Raw genomic sequence first — 23663 nt, forward strand, 5'->3', positions numbered from 1 at the left:
AATCCTAGCTGAAGAGGGGGATGAGGCTGCAGTAAGGCACACACGCTGGTTACCTTGCCCACAAAATAAACAACTCAGCCCTAGCTAGTATGGAGCTCAAGACTGGCTGACTCCTCTGTCCAATGACTGCTGAGGTGAGCAGAAGAGCATCACGACCTCTCTTTTTTCTCTTCATTCTTCACCAAAAGGAAGAGAGGACAAAAAAACAACACAGACAATGCCCCTATAAAAGGGAGAAAAAACCCGACACAAAAGAAGAGCAGACACATTAAACAGTGCACTAATTCCACAAATTCCAACAGAGTTTTAGGCTCTCCCATCCTCAGAATGTCCTCATTGTTGCTGACTATGGTTCAGCTCATCATGAGGTAGTGGGACACACTTTCCTCTGTGCAGTCTCAGGTGAAATTTGATGAGAACCCTGATTTATACAGTGGGTTTGTACCAGAGGTGCCCACCCTTTCTGTGCAGCAGTTTCTATTTGCAAGAGTAAGTGAACCAAAACCAAGGCTTGTAACAGAAATCTTGGTCTATTTGGTCTTTGAGATTCCACTTTTGTACAAGTAAGGAATTTTTCCTGGAAAAAGTTCTTCCACAAGGCATAAAAAAATTCTATGCTTTATATGACCTATATAATAGGATGGGACCGAGCAACAAAATATGGTGCTGTAATTTTTATTTCTTGAGGCTTAGGTTTTAGTAAAAAAGGTGAAAAAATACAGGAAAATTCTCATCTACCACCAGTATTTTTGATAGTAGCATTTGCTATAACAGATCTGCTTGAGGCTTGAAAAGTAATGGAGAATCAGCATGTGATGAATGTAAAACTTCTGGGAGAGATCAGGGCAGCTAAAGACCATAAATCTTCTGTCTTTAGTTGTAAATTGTTTGAAGCTTTTCTAAAAAATAGAATTAGTAAAAAGAAAAAAAAAAGAGCAAAGAAACCTCTTTTTAATAACATTATGCCTTAAAAAAGTTCTTTGAGGGCTTCAAGAGAAACTCAGCTGATAATGATCTCAGGCTCAAAAGCATTTGATAGTGTCCTTCAATGGAGGACTTGAAAGAAATTATGCTACTTTAAGATGAGAGGGAAGAAACCCACATGAATAAATAACTACTTAAACATGGGAAACAATGTTGAGAAATAAATACTTAATTTTCACAATGGATAGAAAGCTCCAGTAAAATTCCCTAGGGAACTGTGCTGTGTTCTGTGCTATTTTAAATGTTTATTAACTATCTGGAAAAGAGAGAAAATTCTAAGAATATAAACTTTGCTGTTAATAGTAAGTATTGTAGGGATAAAGAGAAGAGCCGACTTTGAAGGGCTGTGAAGGATCTTGCATTTCTGAGTGACTGACCAAAAAATGGACAGATAAAATTAAATGAAGATAAATGTTGTATGCACATGGAATGAAACAGTACTAAATTGATATATGCAGTAATTGATTCTAAGCTAACTATACCAGGGTTACTGTAGAAAGCACTATGAAAATCTCAGTGTAATTCTGAATATCATAGAAATAAATATATCGAACACAGAATTTCTGGGAAAACAAGAGAGAAAAAACCAAAAAAACATCAGTATGTCAGTATATTGATTCATTTTATTTCCACATTTTTAATACACTGTGTGGTTCAGATTTTTCTGTCTCAGCAAGGGTGCAGCTGGCTCGGAACCAGAAGGATGATAGGTGGAAATGAGCAATAAGAGGCACTTCACCAGATGCCATTGAGGCTTCAGAGATCATTCTCACAGGATATTGCTGGTGATGCACATCAAAGAAGGATTACTGAGCTATGTAGCCCATTCTTGCAAGTTTACATTGTCAATTCACAAAGAGCTGTTTGATTTGTACCCAGGATCAGAAACACTCTCCTGCCTCCCAGTCCTGTCTCAGTCTTTGGATCATTGTGCCTGTATTACATTTTGACATTCTGATTAGCATGTTAACAACAATACTTGAACTCAAACAGAGATGAAGATATATTTTGTACTAGTACTAGTCTGAAATTATGTGCTAAGGGTTTTGTAATTCAAGTGCTGTCTTCAATTTGCTAAGATTTGAAAGGCTGCATTTTGAGAGGGTCACCACAGATGATGGCATATATAGAAAGACAAGTCTGCTAAAAACTTACATCCTGGCAATGTCTGATCGTCCATGTTCAAGAGATCATGCAGGGCATGTCATGGTGATTGGTACCAAATGCTACAGTATCAGTTTTGATGTTTATTAATTTGGCAAAGAGGTGGCAAATCTCACTCTGCCTATCAGTTTGAGGCAATTTTATTTTAAGAAAGCACATATTTTTGCTGGAAAGTGCAGTTTGTAACTGAAAATAGAACAACGTGGTAAATGTAGTGAGATTTTTACAATCTGTGATTCTAATGGCTATGTTTGTGGTGACAAATTAGGACCTTAAGGAGAAATGTGAGAACTTTTATGTTTTGCACTTGGAAACTACAGCTTTGTTGAGAAACTTGTCAAACTAGTTTAATACAGAACTTTTCTTTCTTCCTATGCTGTGACTTACTTTGTTTCTTTTACTTCCACAGCTATGATTTTGCAAATAGTAAGTAGTTCAGTAAGGTAGGGGACTATTTGTACATATGCTAAGAATATTGTTTTGATTTGGAGAGTGAGTTATTGATCTCTGCAAGGAAAATACAATTTTCACAATTTTATGAGGGCTATGAGTGCAGCTTTAAAACTCTAGCCTTAGGGTAAGAACTAGGAGAAAATTAAAGTAGTTTCTGAAATACTTCACCATCCTAGAAAATGACCCAATCTGCTTGATTATTGGAAAAGACAAACTCCTTGATGTCTAGCATCAGATCAAGCTGGTTCAGGGTGTGCTTTGGATGTTGATGCTAAAAGTTTCTTTTTTTTTTGAAGAGTGAATGGCCATTAAGCATGAGCATTTACAAAGGAAATGCACTAAACATTAAGATAGTGTGATTAAAAAGGTATTTCTAGAATGCAATACTGCTGACAGTGAAGAGTTGCATATTTTTGTACATATTAAGGTATGAGTTTCCTTTTATTTTTCTACACTGACCATTATTTAGAGAGAAAAAAAAAAGCTCTTTAAACCCCCAACTATTTTCTCAGTTTGTTAAGTTATTTTGTTCTCAACAGAGTGCTGCAAAATGATCTATTAAATCCATCTGAGTATCAGGCAGAACATTCATTCTTTCTAGAAATGTCCTCTGTAAACTGTGACAAAGGAAATTGCATCGTGTGTTAAAAAAATCTGTACACTAACATGTTCATTTCACCCCCACCAATCTGTGCTTAAAATAGCAGGAACAACCTTGGTGCAGGGCATTTCCTCGCGATTAATAACCGGCCAGGGTTAATGGCCCTCAGCAGTGCCTCAGGCCATCAACTTCTCCTAGCCAGTCATTACTCCCTGGGAAATGCCCTTTTCTGGATAGCTACCGTTTTAATATGAGGATGTAGAAGTTGCCAATGGACTGGGAGAAAATGACCTTGTGGCAATGTTAAAAAATAAATCCCTAAATGGCAAAATTTTAGAATCCATCAAAATTAAAATCTAAACTTTGTAAGAACTATAAAATTCTGCTAGCCTTAGTACCTATGCAAAACATTTATCCACCAAATACTTCTTCCCAGTTTCTATTTGATGTTTGTCATAGGCAATTGGGTAAATTACAAAAATCTGATATTTTAAAATGCTCAGGAGATTTGACATTCATTTATACTGGCTGTGCTGTGATTTTAGTATTTTAAGAGGCATTGAGAGTGTGTGATGTAGATAATTCCACTTTTTCTCTTCTATATGTGATGTGTAATACGACGATAATATGAAAGTATATTTATACCTGATAAAAGCAGTAACTATATGCTGATCTTGTAGCCCCACCCTGCACTTAATTTCTATGATGTGGTTTACATTTGAAATATTATTCTAGAGCTCTAATGAAGAAAACTATGAAGGCTGGTCTATATTTAAAAGTCTTGCTCACATACTTATGTAGGCTAGAGATACTAAAAATAAAACCGCATCTAACTGCTGTCCTGGCAGAACCCTGGTGTAGAGGCAGCTATACCATCAAACAGTTTATTTTTGTTCAGGAGCAACTGAAGAGTATACTCTACAGAGTATATGAACTCTGTAGAGAGTAGGAGAGCTGGCTCTGTGCAGATATGTTCCAGCTTAGGTAAGAAAGACAGAGGCACATGCTTGAATCTATCACAATTGGAGCCAGCTCTTCCATGTGATTGACAGCAGCTGGACTATATCCCAGCCTCCTATGCTTTCTGGGGGGGGCTATGGAATGATCTCAAATTCAGAGCGAAATGTGGGAATAATGTGTTCCAAGATGGTTTTTTTTTCTCCTCATCCACTGAAAGAATCATGTAGATTAGTGGAATTCTTAGTGGGCTCTAAACTGATCTTAATCTACACCCTCAACAATGCTTATAGCTTCTGAACTTTTTATGCTCATTGAGTTTAAGATCATAAGCTTTTACATAGTTTTCTTCACTGGACTTCTCATACTTGTCACATTTTCATATTCTAGATCTCAGTTTACCCTGCTTTTATATATTAATTCCTTTTTTTAATGTTCTAGTTGAAACTAATGAACTGCACTTGCTATTGAGGTTATGTAGCAACTGCTAAACATGCAAAATTAGGTGGTCAGCAGGACCATAGATCAGCAGTAACTTGTTTGTGCATTTAAACCTTGCATACTCCAAATTCTTGTCTGTGAGCACTGTGAGCATTTCAAGATAAAGGGTGGACATAAAAAATGGATCTAAGTCACATTTACATTCTCTTAATGTTGTACTGTCAGCATCTCTCTGGTTCCTAGAACTCCTGCTTTTGATTCTGGCATGGGCATCCTCATTGTATCTGATTTATCTTCAATTTGTCTTTTTGAGAACAAAACCAACAGACACTGTGTGATCATTGATAAAATCTCTCCAACATAAGGTGGCAATTCGTCTGACAGTGCTTTCAGTTGAGAGTATAATCTCTGTTCAGTGCTTTATAGTTTTGAAATGTCCAATCACATAGCACTATGTTGAACAAGTTACGGAACAACTTTATTAAACATCCAAATATTTAGTGAAAATTGCAAGGCCTTTTTCAGTTTCTCAGTGTCTTCAGGTGATCTTCCCTACAAGATGAAGAGGTGAGTGGAACTGGCAGTTAAGGAGAAAGATTAGGGAGAAGGTAGTTGCCAACTTCCAGTCTTTAATTTTATAACAACTTTGCTGCTGGAGTGTAGCCAAAAAAACTACTTGGGTCATCAGATCTAACAGCTAGCTACTTAACTAAGTTATAATGTCTGCATAAAAAAAAATAAAACTACCCACTGATGAAATTTTCTGATCATATCTCAGAAGGCTGGTTATGTCAGGGCAGTGCTGTTCCCTGAACTTTTGCCCCAGCTTGGAGATAGCAGGGGATAACTAGGAAGCATATAAGAAGAGATCAAGTTCAACAGAAAGCATGAATTTTCCTCTCCACTTCTTGAGAAGTTACATGCCTGACAGAAAGTAGCTTCTTTCTTTTCTAAGGGTCCATTTTAATATAATTTTCACTGTAGAAATAACTACATGGAGCATTTTTTTCCAAATGAAAATATTAATTTATTTTTTAAAGTTTTTGTATGGTACACAAAGGATGTTTCTTACCTACCTCACCTTATTATTTTTTCTCTTTTGCCTTTTAAAAATTCGTGGAATATGACATGAAGCTATTGAGTGCTAATCTATTGCCAATAATTTGAAAAGTTGAACAAGAATTCATTTTGTATGAGAAATGCTAATGTTGATACAGATCTATCATTAAATGAGCATAGGGCTCACATTGACATGGGCCTAGCAGGAAACAGTTGTCTTCCACAAGTTTAGGAGGTTTAGGAGGCTCATTTGGAATGCTGGATAGGAATCTATGAATATATGTGAGTGCATCTGGTATTTGGCTTTGTTGCATTTTGAGGTTTGTGAGTTGTGTGAGAGGGAGGTGGATGGCATGTTGCAGTTGTGGAGATGGTCTTGCTGCTGGGCTGTGGCTCTGATTTGTATGAGCTCAAATAGCAGCAGAAAAAGTAGAACTGAAGACTATGTTTGCTTTAGTACATGATAAAAGAAACAAAATCTGGAGGTAGGAAACCATGAAGACACTTTTTCTGTGCAAGATCACAGGAAGAACTACTGGAGATGGCAATGAACAAGATCTCAAAAGGGATATAAGATGATATCTTGAAGATTGCATGAGAGAACAAAAGTAAAAATACAGAGATAAAATATAGGCTTATACAAATACCAGACTGGAGCAGATTCCTGTGCCTGAACAAAGCTAGATAGGCTTAATGTCAGAATTGCCCTGCTTGGTGCAAGGGTATGAAGTGATCGTGAAGAGAATGAGGCAAAAACACTTGCTGGTCATGTGTGGGTTTGCAGGGATGGTTCATAAGAAAAGTTGAGTTGTCAGGAACCTCAGGAAGTGACATGAACAAGTCCAACCTTCTGCTCAAAGTAAATTCGTTATGAAATCAGACCATTCAGAGATAATATGGATTTGGAGAGGATGGCCAAGTAAGTAGAAACTTGTGTTATTCAGAGGAAGCATTTAAGTATCTGGAGGAGGAAGGCAAAGGTATCATAAGACAATGAAGATGAATAGATAGAACAGTTGTCATGTTACTCTGTGTATCATAGCTTTCTACCATCCTTTCACCTATGCTTTCCAACAGGAAAACAGCCCACAAAAACTTCTGTAAGTGAAGTTCTGGTGGGGATGACCATCACTGGTCCCACTCCGGCCTTTGTAAAGGTCCTGTGTTTCCATCCCTGTGGATATCTGTTGATTGTTTCTTTTCATGAAGTGAACCTGTCCCACTAACCAGACAGGTTTTGGAGTGTGTGGAAGCTTTCTTCTTTGTTAAATCTAATGCCATCCAGAGAGAGTAGTTCTTTAGGACTGATAGGCTGCCCCAGTACAGATGGCATATGAAGTCCTCAGATAATTTCCTGAAGAAAGGACAAGCCCTACAGCCTGTTTGCACACCTTGTTAATGACCATACCCTCATCTATCAGAACAGCCTAACGTAAGAGCTGTTTGAGCAAAATCAGGCAAACTGTCAGTGATTTTCAGTATATCACTACAAGGATAATGGTGCACAGAGAGGGTGTGGGTGAGTGTGGAGGATGTAAGTGGCTGACAAAATCACTCACTCCTCCCAAGCATAGCTTTGGTGCTAACAATGTCACATGATGAAGGAGATCACAGGGCTCTGCAGTGTAAAAGGGAGGGATTTTTTCCCCTCCTCTCTGAGCCACATTTTCCTCCTCTGCAAGCACTGATACTGGTAGTTTTCTTAAGCCTTCATATCTAAGAGAATTAAAAGAAACTCTGGGTGCTAAGCAAGGAAAGAGATAGGATGGCCTTTCTGTGGGTGCAAGGAGACAGATTTGGCCTGGGGAATTGCTAGCTGACTAAATGCAGGAGTGAGGGAACACTGAAGTTATGTAGTGCACGTTTCATCTCTTTTTATTTTCTACTGAATTTGTTTTATAATGAGCTTAGCAGTTTTGTTCCTAAGTAGTAGAGGAAATGTATCTCTAGGTACAGTCAGGAAGTGGAAGAGATTTCAGGGTTCCTTTCAGCCAAGGGTGCTCAGGGATGCTCAGGCAGGCTCTTCGGGAACAGGCCTCAGCACTTAAGCATTTCTCTCCAGTGGCTTTCCCTCTCAGAGGGGCAGCCTGCAGAAAGTTGTCCTTGCTTTTGTGAGACTGAACAGTATCACCAGCAAGGTGCTCCAAGATTTGTGTTTAAAGGGACTGTGTGTATATCTGGGCAGATAATATGATGAGGTAAAAATTTCAGAAGGAGGAGGAGATAATCCACTGATTTGGGTTTCCTTTTGCCTGCCTTGCTTTCCATATATAGTTTTGAGAATCAATAATGTGTCAGCACCCTGGTGTAAAGCATGTATCTGAAATATCACAGAATTACATACATACTTATTCCCATAGCTTCTCCACTATTTATTTGCCTCCTCTGCTTTCTCTTTATATTATGTCAGCATGGAAAGTACAGAAATACAGCAGGGGCATGGCAGATCCACAAGGACTTGCAGATATTGTTTGCAAGGAGTACTATTGAAAATTAGTATCTGTCTTCACTCTTCTCTTGAATTCAGCCTTTGTTAACTTGCATCTTCTACTTTCAGTAATGCTGATTTCCAGTTAGCCATGTATGCATTTTCACTCATTACCAAAGGGACTGAAGCTTGAACTAGGATAGGTTTCTTATGCAAAGTAAAATACCAAATATTCTAGCAAATCTTCAGGGAATTCTTGAGCCGTGTGGGTAATTCCCAATGGAGGTTGAAGAGTTTACCTGAAGCACTGAAATTTTCATCAGTCTATCATAAAATGGGCATACTTGTACTAGTAATGTAAAATATTTGAGTTTCCCTGAAGTGTTTTGTACAGATGCTTTATATTCTTTCATTAAACATCTGTTTCAGGGAACTCATATTCTGTAGTCTGTTTTTGACTTTTCAGGAATCTTTCAGGACATCTTTAATTAAAGAGTACCCTGTACCATGGGATGTACAGCTGCATTCAAAGGTCTCTTTTTTTCTGTCCATTCCTTTTGTTTTCAGTCATACTCCGAAATTGGTAGGACTTATTAAATGTTTTAACAGAAAGTTAGCTTTTAAATTTTTCACACTTCTATGTGCATGATCTGTGTCTGCTCATGGTACTCAACTCCTGCCCTGAGAGTAACTAACACAGCACTGAATCTCACATGGCAGAGGGAGCATTTACAACACCCAACTGCTCCCTTGTTGTCCTACATGTGTTCTAATCTATTTAGCTTCATGGTCCTGTGAAAGCCACAGCACTCACTTATTTTACCAAGAAATGCTTTTTTTTCATAACCCCTGTTTTTATTTGTCTGAGGACATTAGATCCTAACAACTCTAGGCCCTAATTTGATGCTATAGCCCAGTGCACTCACTGACATCCATCAGATAGTCTCATTAAATAGATGGAATCTCATTGATACATATAGAGACATCATACAAAATAACTGCCTTTGAAAATAAGTGCATCTGTTTAGCCTCAGAAGAGAATCTTGGTTGTTTTCTGCTTGTGCTGATTTTGTTAGTGTGGTAGGGTGAGGTAATATAGGTAATATTTTCAAACTCCTACCATCAGCTTCTATAAACTTATTTGTGTGCTGATAATGTTTGGTCTGTTTTTCTGTCATTGTTATATCTCGCTTCCACTGCACTCTGAAAACCACACTGGAGATCTCAATATAAAGCAACACAGTAAAGTTAAGGTTTTATTTAGAAGGTTTGCTACAGAACAACAGCTAAATAAAAAAACCTACTAATACTCCCTACTTGTCTTATTTTCATTGACTCAAATGATCTTAAATTTATTTTAAGTGCAAATTAAGGAGGAAAACAATGACTGGTACGAGAGTGTCTATTATTTACTCTCCACTCTCTGAAAAAAGAAGAGTGAAGAAGAATTATAGGTCAGCAATGTCAAGACATTCTTCATTGCTTGTCTTTTTATTATCATGCAGACTCTTTTATTAAGGCAGCACAGAAAGAATAGATTTATGGACTGAAGATACACTGTTTAATATGTCCATATCCATCTAGATTGACGGTTTCTGCCAACATGAATTTCCCAGGCGACACAGTGTTACTGGTGTCAGTGGATGGCATCATTTACTTCAACGTTCCATTATTAAACTGATAACAAGATAATTCCTCTGCTTCTCAGAGACATGACAGGGTTTACAATTGTTAACTTTCTCATTGCATGGGATTTGATGTTCTAGGTAGTTTTTAATAAAAATCTTATTTTTGTTTTAGTTCTGCAACACATCTAACATTACAGCAAGAAAGTACAGCTCAAGAGAAATCTGGTTGGGTCTATAAGGCATCAAAATTAGGATGGTTTCTAGACGGTTAGTTTTACAACAGTAAAACTTTGTGCCCCTGTTGTTTTTCAGTACTGAACATTTAAGCTTGTTTGTGTATTACAGAATATTGGCTGCAGTTGTACCTTTGTATTGTGAGGTGGGTATTAGAAATGTTCTGTACATTAATAAGTCTGGCTGGCTGATTTTGAGGACTGCCACAAGTGGCACTAAGAAGCAGTAAGCCTCCAAAAATCTTCCTTTTTGCCAGATGTGGCATTCCTGTGAGTTGTCCTGAACCTGACATGCAAGAGGCGGAGTAATGAGGCAGGATAGTGGTGCAAGGCCAATAAAGTGTAAAAGCTGTATCAAACCAAAAAGCCCTCTAGTGCTGTTATGTATTCCCTTGCTGCTCACTCTTCGCTACTGCGACTGCATCTAAGAGCTATTGTATAGGGCAGACTTTGGCCTGTGATCCATGTGTGTAAAAAAACTATTGAGAAGTCTATGTGCAGCATGTGTGGTTTTCAGTGAGAGATATACAAAATTTTTTATTGAGTCATTGAAATAGCTGTAGTGGTCAGCAAGCCATTCTTCTTAGCTTTTCACCAAGCACCTGGTGGACCACATGCTCTTGTAGCTACAAGTGCGCAGGACCTTCAGGAAATGCTTCAGGTGTGCTGGCTTGTTCTGGGGTGTGGCTGAGAGATGGTGCAGGTCAAAACTGAGTGGATGTTACCCTCATTCAGACAGATGGGATTTTAATGCTGTGAAATAATCATTCAGCTGCCAAGAAATTGTCCTCTTCTGATGTGCTTGCACAGGCGTAGGTGTCCCTTCTATTGGTGAGTAATGAATTAAATACATTCTATCTAGCACTGGTTTAGAAAGACTGTATCTTTCTGTGAGTGCCAGGCTTCTTCCTAGTAAATGCTTCCTGAGGAATTTTGGCTAAACAATTTTGACTTTTTTCAGACTAAGCAGGTTGTGTAGCAAGACTATACTTTGTTGTTTGAGAAGAAGAAACGTATCTTGAAAGAAGATAGAGGTTTTCCTATCTGACCCCAACATAAGTACCTTCTGAACTGTAGTTTGATCAAGAATAATTATATGGATACATGAAATCTGATTCAATCTCTACACTCCCTCTAACCACATCAATTATTGTGTTCCATATCTTTGCTTTCCAGACAGGTAGATGTTAACAAATCAAGTTGATGTTAAGGATCTCTGGATTTCTGCAATGGCTCTGCCCATCAAAAACAAAACCCTGGGGATTTTTGCAAGTTTTTGAGAAAGCAGAAAGGGGTGCAAGTTGAGGCCAGCAGCAGTGTCTAAAAGGAACATCTAAGGACACTTGATGACACTTGTCCTAAGGCCTGGTGCAGCAGTGAGAAGGGACAGAGAGGAAAGAGCAGAAATCCCATGGATGGCTAAATATCCTGAAGTGCATGGAGATTATGCTCAGACCTGGAAAAAGAGGTTAGGAACAGATGTGGGCCTTGGTCTGTGTTAGATCACCAAAATAAGTATGGTTATTACAAATATGAGAGTAGAGTATTGGGAACCCTGTTGTGTCTGTCAGGAAGTATTCTTAAATCTGCAGGAATTGATGATGTTCACATTTAAATCCAGCCTCCTGGGATTTTTTTCAAACTCTTTGAGTGTACTGAAACGCCCTTATTCCCTTTAGAGCAGTACAAGACAAACGGTAACTGTCTGCTAGAGTTTAACTGCTGTCTGGCTTTAAATAGATGTTCTCAGGTTTGTCTGGCCCAAAGTAGGACCAGTTATTTTTTTTATTATTCCTTCCTTTTGTTTTGCAACCTGAGAAAGTGGATTCCATGTTCTAAGGAAGAATGATCACTTAAAAACATACACAGTGGTGAACCTCATCCTTTTTATTTCTTTTAATGCTATTGCATTCATGAGAAGTCTTCATAGAGGTAGCAGAAGAAAGAAAAAATAGATTCACAGGGGAAATAGATTCTAGTTTAAGCTTCCAAGGAATTAGTATAAACAGGGAGAAAAAATATTTTAAGGCTTATGAGAAGTACCTTGTCAGTGTCCTTTTTAAGTAGAACAACTACTAATGCATTAGTTACACAATTGTGTAAAATGTAGCTTTCTACTAGGTGTTTTACCTACAGTATATTCATTTTATGATCACATCCTAAATGGTTCATTACTTACCCTCCCTTTCCATCACCCCTCCCTCCAACCAAAAAATAAAGTTTTAATGTAGACCTTCTTCCATGAGTGATCAAGAAAACCCTGTACACAGTGCAGTGTCTAATGTCACGAACATGCATTTGTCCCTTCACAAGCATTTGGAGAAATCGTTGTGTGATATCAGGGAGTAAAGACCTTGTCCAGTGACATCAGTCTCAGAGATTGGGGGAGGGAGTGGAGTCTGCAGGGCCACTCTGCTCCTTGGTGCAGGGCACAGTGTGCCAGGCCTCTTGACAACAGGGAAAATATCAGTTCGGATGAAGAAGAGGGAACAGCATATTCCAGTTCTACTTCTGACCTGGAGTAAGGAATGGGCTGGGCATCCCACTGTGCTTCAATCATTCATGGTTTCACTGGCAGCCCTCTCTCAAGCTATGACAAAGCTGCAATTTAGTCCATCTTCACTTACTGCTTACTACACTTTAGCAGCAGTTTTAATGTAAAATCTGTCATTACTCTACTTTTGTAAGCCAGGCAAGCCTAATGCAGCCTCATGCTTTTGGTTCAAACAACTCCTGTCAGGTTGCCACTGCAAATTTCAGGAGGAAGAATGTGCTCTCCAGGGATGTTCCTGGGCTGGGTCATGTGCTAGACTTTTAAAAGATACCAGCTGTTTGGGACTATTAAAGTTGCAGAATGTGGTATATGATGTTGTTAGAACCAAAGATGTAAAATAAAATAAATTAAGAAATTAAATAGCGAGAAGACTGAGAGGTTGAAACAAGATACAATTTCTGTTTATTACTTTCCAATAAAAACTCTGACTTTAATCAGTTGTCATAGTTACTTGTCTCTTGCTATTCTCTTTCCAGGTAAAAGGAGATAATATTCTTTTGTCTTATCTATAAATTCCTGTGTGTGATTTTAGGAGTATATTTAAAAGCCAAAAGTTACAGATGGTGCCCCTAAGTGACCTCGTAAAATAATTACTTCTTTTTGTCAAATTCTGATTTCAAATGAAAAGACTGTAGAGGCATTTTGGAGAAAAATAATCACTTGAGAAAGGACATGGAGTTCTGGATAATCTGTTTCTACCTAGGAATTTAGTATAATTTCTAGTTATAGGAGAACACTGAGCAAAAAAAGAAAATAAAATTCCTACTATTTTAAAATTTTCATTCTGCTCTCTGAGGTCATACTTTTCATGTGAACAGTTATGGCAGAAATGTAATTTTTGCTTTCAGTTATTTTGTTACTGTAAACCATTGCTTCTGTCAAAAGTATGTACTTAATTTGAAATGTGAATGCTAAAACTAATCAGTACTAAATAAGCAAGTTGTCTTAATTAACGGCTCTTTGAAACTTCACAGATCTTCTATCTCGTTGTTTGTACAATCCCAACAGAATTTTCAAATTTCATTATTAACACTTGACATAACCTAACTCAGCTACTTGTGAATGCAGTCAGCTGCCTCTATTCTCCTACAATTTTCCCTGCTGAAAAATTTGGTTTGTTTTAAAGCTGAATTGTGTAGATTTCAGATATACTCTGGACTGTGTCTGCAACTGTGAAAATCCTTATCATGTTGTCACTGTATTGAGTTATTTGCTTTGTGGTTGTCATTTTTTTTCTTTTGCTAATTTATAAGAATATGAATTTTACAAGTTATGGTTTCTTAGATAACTTCTAGTTAGTTCATATTTTAAGTAGTTTCTTACTCTAATTTTTTTCTCATATATACTTTCTTAAACTCATTTTTCACAATTTCAGCTTTTAAAAATATTGTAGCCTTTTAAAAGATATTTACATTTATTTCATAGGTATTCAAATTATCTTGTATATTCAGAGAGAACACAGAGCAATTTTTGATTCATAAAGAAAATATGTTGATGGACATATTGAACAAGACTGGACGAAGTATGGACCCCTGGGGGACACCATTATTGCCCCCTTTTAAAGATAATAAAATATCTTTTGTATGGAGATAATTTGAGAGTTTATAGTTTCCGAAGCTCTGTGCATTGGACAATTTTTCTATACCACGCTTTTCAGTATTTTGCCTTATATAAATGAATCATCAACCCTCAGCATTACGGGCAAGTTCAGGAACAGTGTTATACTATCTGGGAGTGACAGATTGCATTCCCCCAGTAATAATTGTTTGGAAAGCAAAAAAACCAAACCAAACCAAACCAAAAAAAAAAAAAAAAAAAAAAAAAAAAAGAAATCAAACCATTAAATGCAAATTTTGTCATACTTGGGAATCAAACTTATATGTGAAATGTTCATACATTTTACATAAGAGGATGGGGAAAAAAAAGAGTGTAATCAGACATTTTTCTGTGCTTCCCTGTCTACAGCTGGGATTTCCCATATGCAGGCACTAACTGTAGTCATGGTAAAACAGCTCATTACAAAGCCTAGTAAAATGGTTTAAGATTATCCCATATATATTAATTTCAGATTCTGATCGCCAGTATCATGTGCATCTATTGCAGGGAGGACTGGACTGAACTTTCAAATATGGCTGAGGTAACGGTTCCTTTTTTTTGTTCTCCTTAAGTACAAGAGCTACAATAAGGAAGTTCTTGAAAGAAATAGAATCAAAGCAAAAAACGAGAATTTAAAGCATGTCCATTATAATTTGTTTATTCTGAGCTTTCATTAAAATGATGGAAATGTAAATTTAAAGGAAATCTGTTCCATAAAAATGGTGCCTTGGATTTTAAGCAGTACCTGGAAAGCCTTTAGTATTTGAATCTCTATGCTTTTTATTTGCATTTTAAGCAAACTGTAGATTATGACGAATACCCTGATAAAATTTAATTCTACCTTTGAGAGCCTAACTTGATCTTACCTTGCCTACAGGCATACTAGTTTGACAGCACCAGAAGAAATTTTGAATATAAAACTCTTGAATATTTAAAGTATAAAAGGCTCATTTAATGCTATTCTAGTTTTAATACAGACCTTCAGAAATGATAGCAAAGAAGGATGGTGTATATAATAGCAGTCAGCAGACTTCCTGTAATATAAATCCAGTCTTACAGAAATGCAAACAGAGTATGCACCTGAAATTTCAATTCAATTTGATGGGGAAAAAAAAGCATGTAGCTGTGTCCATAGGGAATAGTATAAGAAATACTTGATTAAGACCACAATAATTTCTTTCAGAAAGGTGCCTGTATCTGAATGCAATACAAAGTTGCTATTTTAAATAAAACTATATTTTGTCAAATTAAAGCAAAGAAAAACATAGCTTCTCATTTCTAGTATAAGTTCAGATTTCAATGTTTTAGAAGTATTATATCTATTTTTTAAAAAAATATGTTTACATGTATATGTGGATGTGGGTGCAGATATTTATAATTTGTGTTTTCATATGGCTGAACCTGTATGATCATTGTTTCTTCATTCAAGGTGTCCTAAACTCTCCTATGTTGATGTAGGAAGACAGTTCTTTATTTCCTTTGTGCATTTTAAACTTAGGAGGAAAAATATCACTTTGGGGACTAAGGGAAGTGAAATTAAACATTCTCAGTAATTGGCTTGGTGATCTTCAACACTAGTCCATTTCATACCTGTATGTACCTAATTGACCATGAAATCTTTTGTGGAACCTGCACTTCACAGGAGCAGGGCTGCTTTTCAACTAAGATGAATGGCTTTATTACGCTATTTGCTCCTCTTTTTTAAACCAGTGTCACTGCTATCCACTTTTAAGACAGATATTTCCAAGCTGTGTTTGAATTTCTGTTGGTCCGTTAGAAAAAAGCAGTTATTTAAATGCACTTAATAATGCATAAAGTATGTGATTTAACTTTCTTTCACAAAGGAGCTGTTAGTTTCTGCTTGTTTTGAAGCTGAGAGCAGTCTGCTTGTTTGAGGTGCTCTGGAATCCACAGATGAAGAGCAATGATTTTTAATCACATGCATAGGAGCCTACCCAGAAGGTAATGGATGGGGCTTTCCAAAGAGCAGAAGCCCCAGAAGGTCCCCCAGTGCCTCTCGGCAGGAGGACAACCTATTCATGCAAAAGGTCAGCTTGTCACAGAGGCCGACAGCACCAGCAGCAGCAGGGCATGGCTGGGCTTGCAGAGCTGGCTGGGACCTGGAGGATTCCTGAAAGTGATGGATGGCTTCTCCCTGCTCACATGCTCAGAGAGCTGCTGAACCATGGTCACGCAGCAGGCAAAGTTACTCCAGTTCAATAAGCAAAAACAAAATGCAAATGCAAACCAAAATGCTAGTTACAACCATGTGGAAGGCAATGGGAGAGTCTCAGGCTTCTTGTCTCAGGCTGGTGTAGTTCAGCAGGGAGCATTAGGAGCGTGTTGCTGTGCTGTGCTTGTATCCTTCAGCTTCCTTGCCTTTTAAATTGTAGCTAATAGAGGGGGTGCTGAAGTGAAATTAGCATGAGTAATATGTTTGTATAGATGTTTTTTAATACGCTCATTTGACTTCAGAAACAAAAATAGTTAATGACAAAACCTGTGACACAGGTGCCTGCAGAAAATTTTTTAGATTAAATTCATTAAAGCAGAAAAGAGAAATTTACTACTGAGTCACAGTAGCACCTGGGTGATACTGAACCTCACGCTCAGTGCTGCCCTAGGGCCTTATAATTACATTTCATTTTTTAACATTTTCCAGAACCAACTCCATATTGCGGTTGTCTTTTTTTATTTTATTTTTCACTTTAATTTCTTTTGTTATTTTGGGAAACCAGACCAGGTTTTGAATTTCATCTCTGTAATGATCAACACATTTCTTTTCCAGGCTATCTGTAGCTTTTTCCCTTTTAATTAAAAAAAAACATAAAAATCAAATGTCTAAAGAAATCTATGTAATATTAACAGTGAATGTTACAGAAAAATGTACATTGCTTGGAGTTAATTTTGCATTTTTTTCCTCTTGGATGTTCCATAGGCTGCTGGTGCAGATGCGCTGGAGTTAAATTTATCATGTCCTCATGGTATGGGGGAGAGAGGCATGGGCCTGGCCTGTGGGCAGGTAGGACTGTAACTACAATTTCTTTCATGTCTCTTCAGCATGTGTACACCACTATATTGATAGTTACAATTCAGGGGGAAGACACAAGCAGCAGGTTACTAGCTTCAGATTTTTAGGGGGAATGTGTTTAAATATTTAGTGCTGAAAGTGAAAAAAAAATAATGCTGAGTTTTGGGAGAAAAAAATGCACTATGTATTTGACAAGAAGCAAGATGAAAAGAAATAATTTCCAAAAAAGCACTTGGGCAAAATTTGTTGGTTTCCATTTCACTACCCTGTAGATACCTGTTAGATCACAAACAGTAACTACTGCTTATTTCAGTAATGATTTTGATGTACATGAAATATGCACACATTTCATTTCACCATTTTTAGCATACAAACCTTGCTTTTTTTTAGAATCACGGAACAGGGCATAACTTCTGGTAGTGTCACCCACAGTTAATGCCTTCTAACACCCTGTGTTCTGTAACTTACGTTTGATGATTTATACAGCTTAGGTTGGCAATAGCTATGCCTGATGTCTGCTGTTTATAAATCTGATGCAGTTTATCAATACATCCTGGGACTTCAGTTAGGAGATTGTGTGTTTGCCCATGAAAAGAAAATAAACATGCACAAATGTCAATTGTAGTACCAATATCCTTTTGAAGTTTTCCAATTTTTGTATGTTTTGGTCACAGTTTGAAATTTATTTTGGCTCTGAAACATGCCCAGATGTTTGTTTTGGTTTGTTTGGTTTTTTGTTTTAATTTGGTTTGGCTTTTTTTGTTGTTGTTGTTGTTGTTGGGGTTTTTTAGGTATATGTTATTTCCAGCTTTCAGTGGCTGGAGTAATATATGCATGTGAAGTTCTTTAGATGTGTAGTCCGTAGGGAGCTGTCAGGCTACATGAGTTTTTACATATCTTTCAGATATTGCAAAATCAGAGGACAAAATGCAAAATCTTAGCACTCAGGGCTATCATGTGGATTTGTGACTCTTCTTGCAGGAGATCAGATCCATAAAGCAAGTAGAAGATTACATTATATATACATACATGTTTGTATAATAATAAAATTCTTCTCTTCCCCATACAATATAGATATTATTTTGAATGTTTAAAGTATACTACTCTTGCTTAAATATGTTCTGTTTTATTAACTCTCCCCAAAATGAGACCTCAGAATAGAATCTACTTTTTTGATGAATAAATGAATAAACCAAGCCATTTTTAGAGGGCCAGATCCTGAAGATCTTCCTTAGAATTTACTCAAATTACATTCTAGTGGCTTTAAATGTAGTTTAGCAAAGGAAAAGGTGAAGATAAACTGGATAAATAATGATATGTGCAACATGATTTATCAGTAGCTCATCAGGGGGCTTTCTCATGTGATGTCTCCAGGAGGCCCAATCATAAGACAGGAGAACGCTAGGGAGTATTCTGGCTCTACTCCTAATTTTTTTTTTTTTTTTTTCCCAAGAGCTGAACTCAAATAGGTCATACATGGGTGGGGTCAGAAATGCTCTGGAGAAAAAAACAACTCGGTATCCACAAGTCAGGGCATGAGGCTTTGAGAGACTGATCTGTTCCCCTGGTTGTACAGTGAAGCATGTTTTCTTAAATCTTTTTGATAACATAATCCACATCTTCTTAGGAGAATTTTTTAAGGATTAGGTCTCTTTTCATGCCTAAGCACACAAAATCCTCAGGAAACTACAGAAACTGGTGAAATGAAAAATAATGGCAGAAAACCATGTCTGTGTATTTTTACTATTTATAATGTCTGAAATGTTCTGCCTTTTTCTTTTTTGTTATTGATTAAAAAGGGAAAGGAAAGGTTAATTACACTGTCTATTTTTTTTCCTCATTTTAATTCCCACAGTGTGCCTAAGGGTACGTGTAGAAAGCTGGGAACATCAGAGTTGTTTTGTCTCTTATCTTATTTTGTTATCTAGTCTCAAACACTTCCACTGTTTTATACCCACTGTAAATGTTAAAAATTTCAGATATATCCAAATTATATATATATATATAAAGGGTTGGTACTAAGCATGGCTGGTTTTTTTATACTGAATTACAGTTCTCAGCTTTTATTTGATTTTAATTCCAAGTCATTAGTGCAGACACTCTGGCGCCCAAACAGTGTAGCTTGCCAGAGGGTTATAAGAGGCATCTGTATCGCTGCCAATAAGTTACTTAAAGTTGGTTCTGTATAAAATGTCAATTATATTTACTAATGCTGATTAATGATAATAATGTTAAGATTTGTATTCTTTTGTAACAGTCTGCAACTGTATGAAAGTTGGATATCATTAAAAAGCATAATAGAATTTCCATCATTAGGTTTAACAGCACTGATATATGAATTTTCTTTGAATCAAATAACATAAGTGTGCAAAACATTTAATAGTAAACATAAAGTCATGAACACCAGATTATTAAAAAATTACATTATCACTTTCCCACAATAGTTCATTATTATAGTAATTGCAGCATAAAAATATGAAAATAATAAATCAGTCAAACATCTGAGATGGTAGTGCTGATGTTTTGGTATCTTTCCTCTGGTTTTGTACTCTGTCTCTTCACTGGAAAGCATGCAAAAATGTGCAAATAATTTTTTTTACTTGTGTTTTAAAAAAGTGGCATTGAATATGCAGAACCATTATTGTGATGTGAAATCAGCAAATTCAAATGTTTGGCTTTTTTGGTTTTGATCCAAAAGTCAGCAAGCCTTTTCAGCTTCTCTGGTTAGAATGAATAAGTAGTTGAATTGAGTCGAAAATCTGTTTTAAGTTTGCATTACTGCTACGTTTTGTGTTATCCCTTGTTGTTCAGATGAAAATTCAGGTCTAGTAACTGTAATGTGCATATAACTAGAATTGTAAGACTGGATAGAACAAGTGATATCCAAAGTCTTCCAAAATATCCCTGTCTTTTTGGCCTAATGGAGGGTGAAAAATAAAGTAGGGAAGAAAAGAGAAGCCTACAGCTGCTTTGGAGGTAGTAACAGATGCTGGAAGAGTACCTACATAGCAAGAAAAATCATTCTCCATAGTGACAGATGATGCAGCAAGGGCAATTGCCACAAATTGCAGCCTGGAGGTTTCAGGTTGGGCATCAAGGAAATAAAAGAAGGTAAGACAGGAACATGTTGTCTAGAGGGCTGTGTACTCTCTATCTTTGGAGTTTTCAGGACCCAGGCAGTCAAAGCCATGGCCAACCTCGACCGGAGTTAGTGCCAGTCCCACTCAGGGTGGGAATTTGGACTGGCTGCCCTCCAGAAGTTCATTCAGATAAACATTTTTGTGACTGGATTCACACTGTTTAGTTCCTGATCCAAAGATACTGCATTGTTTCTACCAGAGATAGGAAATGTGTAGCGGATAAAAGGAAGTACAAGGGCTTACCTGTTCACTTGGAGCAAAATGGTCAGTATGACAGCAAGATCTCAAGTCAAAAGCAATGCACCAGTTACAATTCCAAAGCACCAAGGATGCTTCTCTACTTTTTGAAACAACAAATCCCATAGTCAGAGGCCTCAGCCCAAGTGCAAGAACAGAGATTCTTTATACTATAAGCAAATATTTTAAAAGTTAACAACATCCTGGCCTATACATATTCCTCATTAATTAGTTTTAATTCTAAGATTCAAAGGTAAAAAAAATTCTTTGCCCATCTCACCTCTTAAGCTATAGGTTTTTGGGGAATTGTTTGCTTTTTTGGTTTATATTGAAGGAGGCACAAGTCTCTTGTGAGACTGAAATCCAGATCCTGGTGTTTTAGCTGTTCTGATTATATGCAAAATGAAACTTGCTTTGTGGATCTTTTCTTACCTTTATTTTCATTTTACTTAAACTGCACTTTCTACAGCCTCTGCTGGCTGTGTTCATGTTATTGCCTGAAATTAGGAACAAGTTTCATAAAAGCCCACATCGCATCATTCAGAGGAAGAACAAATCTGTTAAAAACAGAAAGTAAAAACCCCCAAAACCCCTGGTTACTCTGAAAAGACGAGAACTGACTGCATAGCACAATTAGATTTGCTCTGCTGTGCTTTGGAAATGGGAAAGATTGAGGCTGCTTTTTAATTGAACACACAGCATAGAATGCTAATTTGCTGTCACCCCTGCCAGCAAGGAGCTTGAAGTATTTTAAATAAATGATGCCCCAAACAGAATTTGATTTGCATCAGTGGTTCATGTGGCCATTCTACTCTCACCCTACAGTAATATCCTGGTTAGTATATTCATTGAGTCCTGCAGGCACTATTAGCTCTCTCCCTTCTCTTTGTTTCAGTTACTGCAACAAGTTAATGTCAAGTACAGCAGGGTGGTGTTAGGCTGTGCTACAGCAGCAGTGGGAACGTTGCCAGCCAAAAATCCAGTATAAACCAATATAATCAAAGTGAGAATTGTGGTGGTGTTTCAGTGGAGCTTCAGTATTTATCTGTTCTCTTGCATTGGCCACTTTCATCCATTTTGGATGGGATCTTCAGATAAAATCCAACAGCCCAATCTCATTGTCTTCATGTCATTCAGTGCCCTCTGCTGCTTTGGGGCAAATTTCAACTGAATGACCTGTTTCAGTCACATTTCTCAGAGTTGAAACTGTTTCAAAGATACCGAATTTCTGTACATTTCATGAAATTAGGCAGCTGGATAAGTGAGAGGAATTGCTGCCCAGCTGATGGATATGAACAGGAGCCTCAGTAGTCCGGGCTGAGGGAAAAGCTCAGGCAGATGCATAAAGTTCAGTCACAAGGCACTGACTTCTAGAAACAAGGATGTCTTTGGTTGAGGCAGTGAGGTTTTATTCTGTGTATGCAGAGATGTGCTGCATCAGGTGTTTTTGTGCTAGCGAGGGTATTTGGGATGTGCAGGGAGAGGGGTTGCTGCTGGTTGCCTCCTCCAGTGCCTGTAAGCATCAGTCTAAGCACACTTTTTTATAGGCCAGGAGATGTGTTTTATGGGCTTAAATTCCTGGCTCCCACACTGTTCATGGCCACATGACATCCTTTATGGTAGTTCAGTTTTGTTTGGTTTAACCTCTTCGGATGATTTTTTTCATCTTCCTTGATTTCATGTGTTTCTTCCCTTTCTCCTTCCACTCCCTCCTCCTTTAAAACCCTCCTTATAAAGTAAACCCATTACTGAATTGTCTTCAAAGTAATAGCTGACCCATGAGCTATTTCAATGGAAAGATGAACAGAAAAACTTTCTGACTATGTGGTCGCTCCTGGGTTGGTGACATCAGCCACCTACCTCCAGTTTCTGAGAATTCATTGCCTTTTATGTTGTCCTCACAGAATTCAGGTGTGATTAAATGGCATGATTTAAACGGATTTATTCCATGTCTTTAGTTCCGTGTTTCCATTATGTGTGCCTATATTCTATTTTTTTCTAATATGCAAAAGGAGACAACACTTAGTAATGAGGTACAACTGTTAATTAGTATTTTGTCTTAAGAATTCTGTTTTTCATACACTTGAGAATAAATGAATTAAGATGCAAAGTTTAATAAGGTCATCATCAGAACATTATTCTGTAATTTTGTATTGCAGTTTGTCAACATTTAATCCACTGTTATTGCTTTGAAGAAACTTTAATTGAGTTTCTGAACAGAAAAAATGGAAAATAAAAAGGAATTATAAATAGGACAGTAACATTAACAGCACTACCAACTTGCTGAAACTTTTTATTTACGTGGTGTGACTGTCAATAAGGTTTTAAATACTCTTCATGTGCTTAACTTTTTATTTATATATGGAAAACATTCTCCACAGAATGGATTTTCTTAGAAAATGTGAAAGTGATTCTATTTCCCTTAAAACCATAAAGATATGAGAGCAAGTTGGTGGTAGCCTCATCCTCAGTCTTACAATGATGGAAGCATTTTAGTTAGAATTAAAGGTGACAGATATCACAAAGAAAGTCAGATTGGCCAAAATATCATTTACCTGATGCTATTTAAAAAGGAAACAGAAAGATTTGGACTGTTTTAGTGACAATGCGGGAGCCTAATTATGATGGAGTGTATAGCAAGTGCTTCTGAGAGGAAAGAAAAATATGATTTTTAATTTTTTTTTAAACCAAAAGGCAACCTATTCTTATTCTTTCAATTGTATTTTAATCACCTGGGAAGCTTTCAGGAAGGGAAATGTAGAAACTCAAGCAAGTATATTTCTGTGTTTGCATGGTTAAATATGGTTAATATTTTGGTTAAATGTTCAGACTCTGTGGGCTACTTTGCCTCTGGATATGTGGTTGCAGCCTAAGGTATTGCAGTTGTTCAATACAGTTGATGTCTGGTAAACAGGATTTATTGAAAAGGAAATTATCTGCAACACGTATCTGCATGCAGGTAAAATGATATATTTTAAGATGGTGTTGGTGCACAGTATAAGTTTTGTACTCAGTAAACACTAATAACTTTTTCTTTGTATGTTTTCAGTTTTGTACCACAATTTGATAAATTTAATTAACAGTGTGTTAGCTAGTGTCTTCATTGCCTACGTGAGCATTTTTAGGACAAGACTCATTGCTACTATTTTGCCTTAGT

The 23663-nt window shown here is 37.0% G+C and overlaps 1 protein-coding gene across 1 annotated transcript in view; it reads left to right on the forward strand.

The window, feature by feature from the left end:
* DPYD (dihydropyrimidine dehydrogenase) overlaps positions 1-23663 on the forward strand; it is a 340069-nt gene that overhangs the window by 216503 nt on the left and 99903 nt on the right. Inside the window, exons 15-16 of the mRNA XM_030455551.1 lie at positions 14571-14639; positions 17037-17120. Coding sequence (XP_030311411.1) covers positions 14571-14639; positions 17037-17120 — 153 coding nt within the window. The remainder of the gene's footprint in view (positions 1-14570; positions 14640-17036; positions 17121-23663) is intronic.

Source organism: Calypte anna, chromosome 8 (genome assembly GCF_003957555.1).
Source record: "Calypte anna isolate BGI_N300 chromosome 8, bCalAnn1_v1.p, whole genome shotgun sequence".
Lineage (NCBI taxonomy): Eukaryota > Metazoa > Chordata > Aves > Apodiformes > Trochilidae > Calypte > Calypte anna.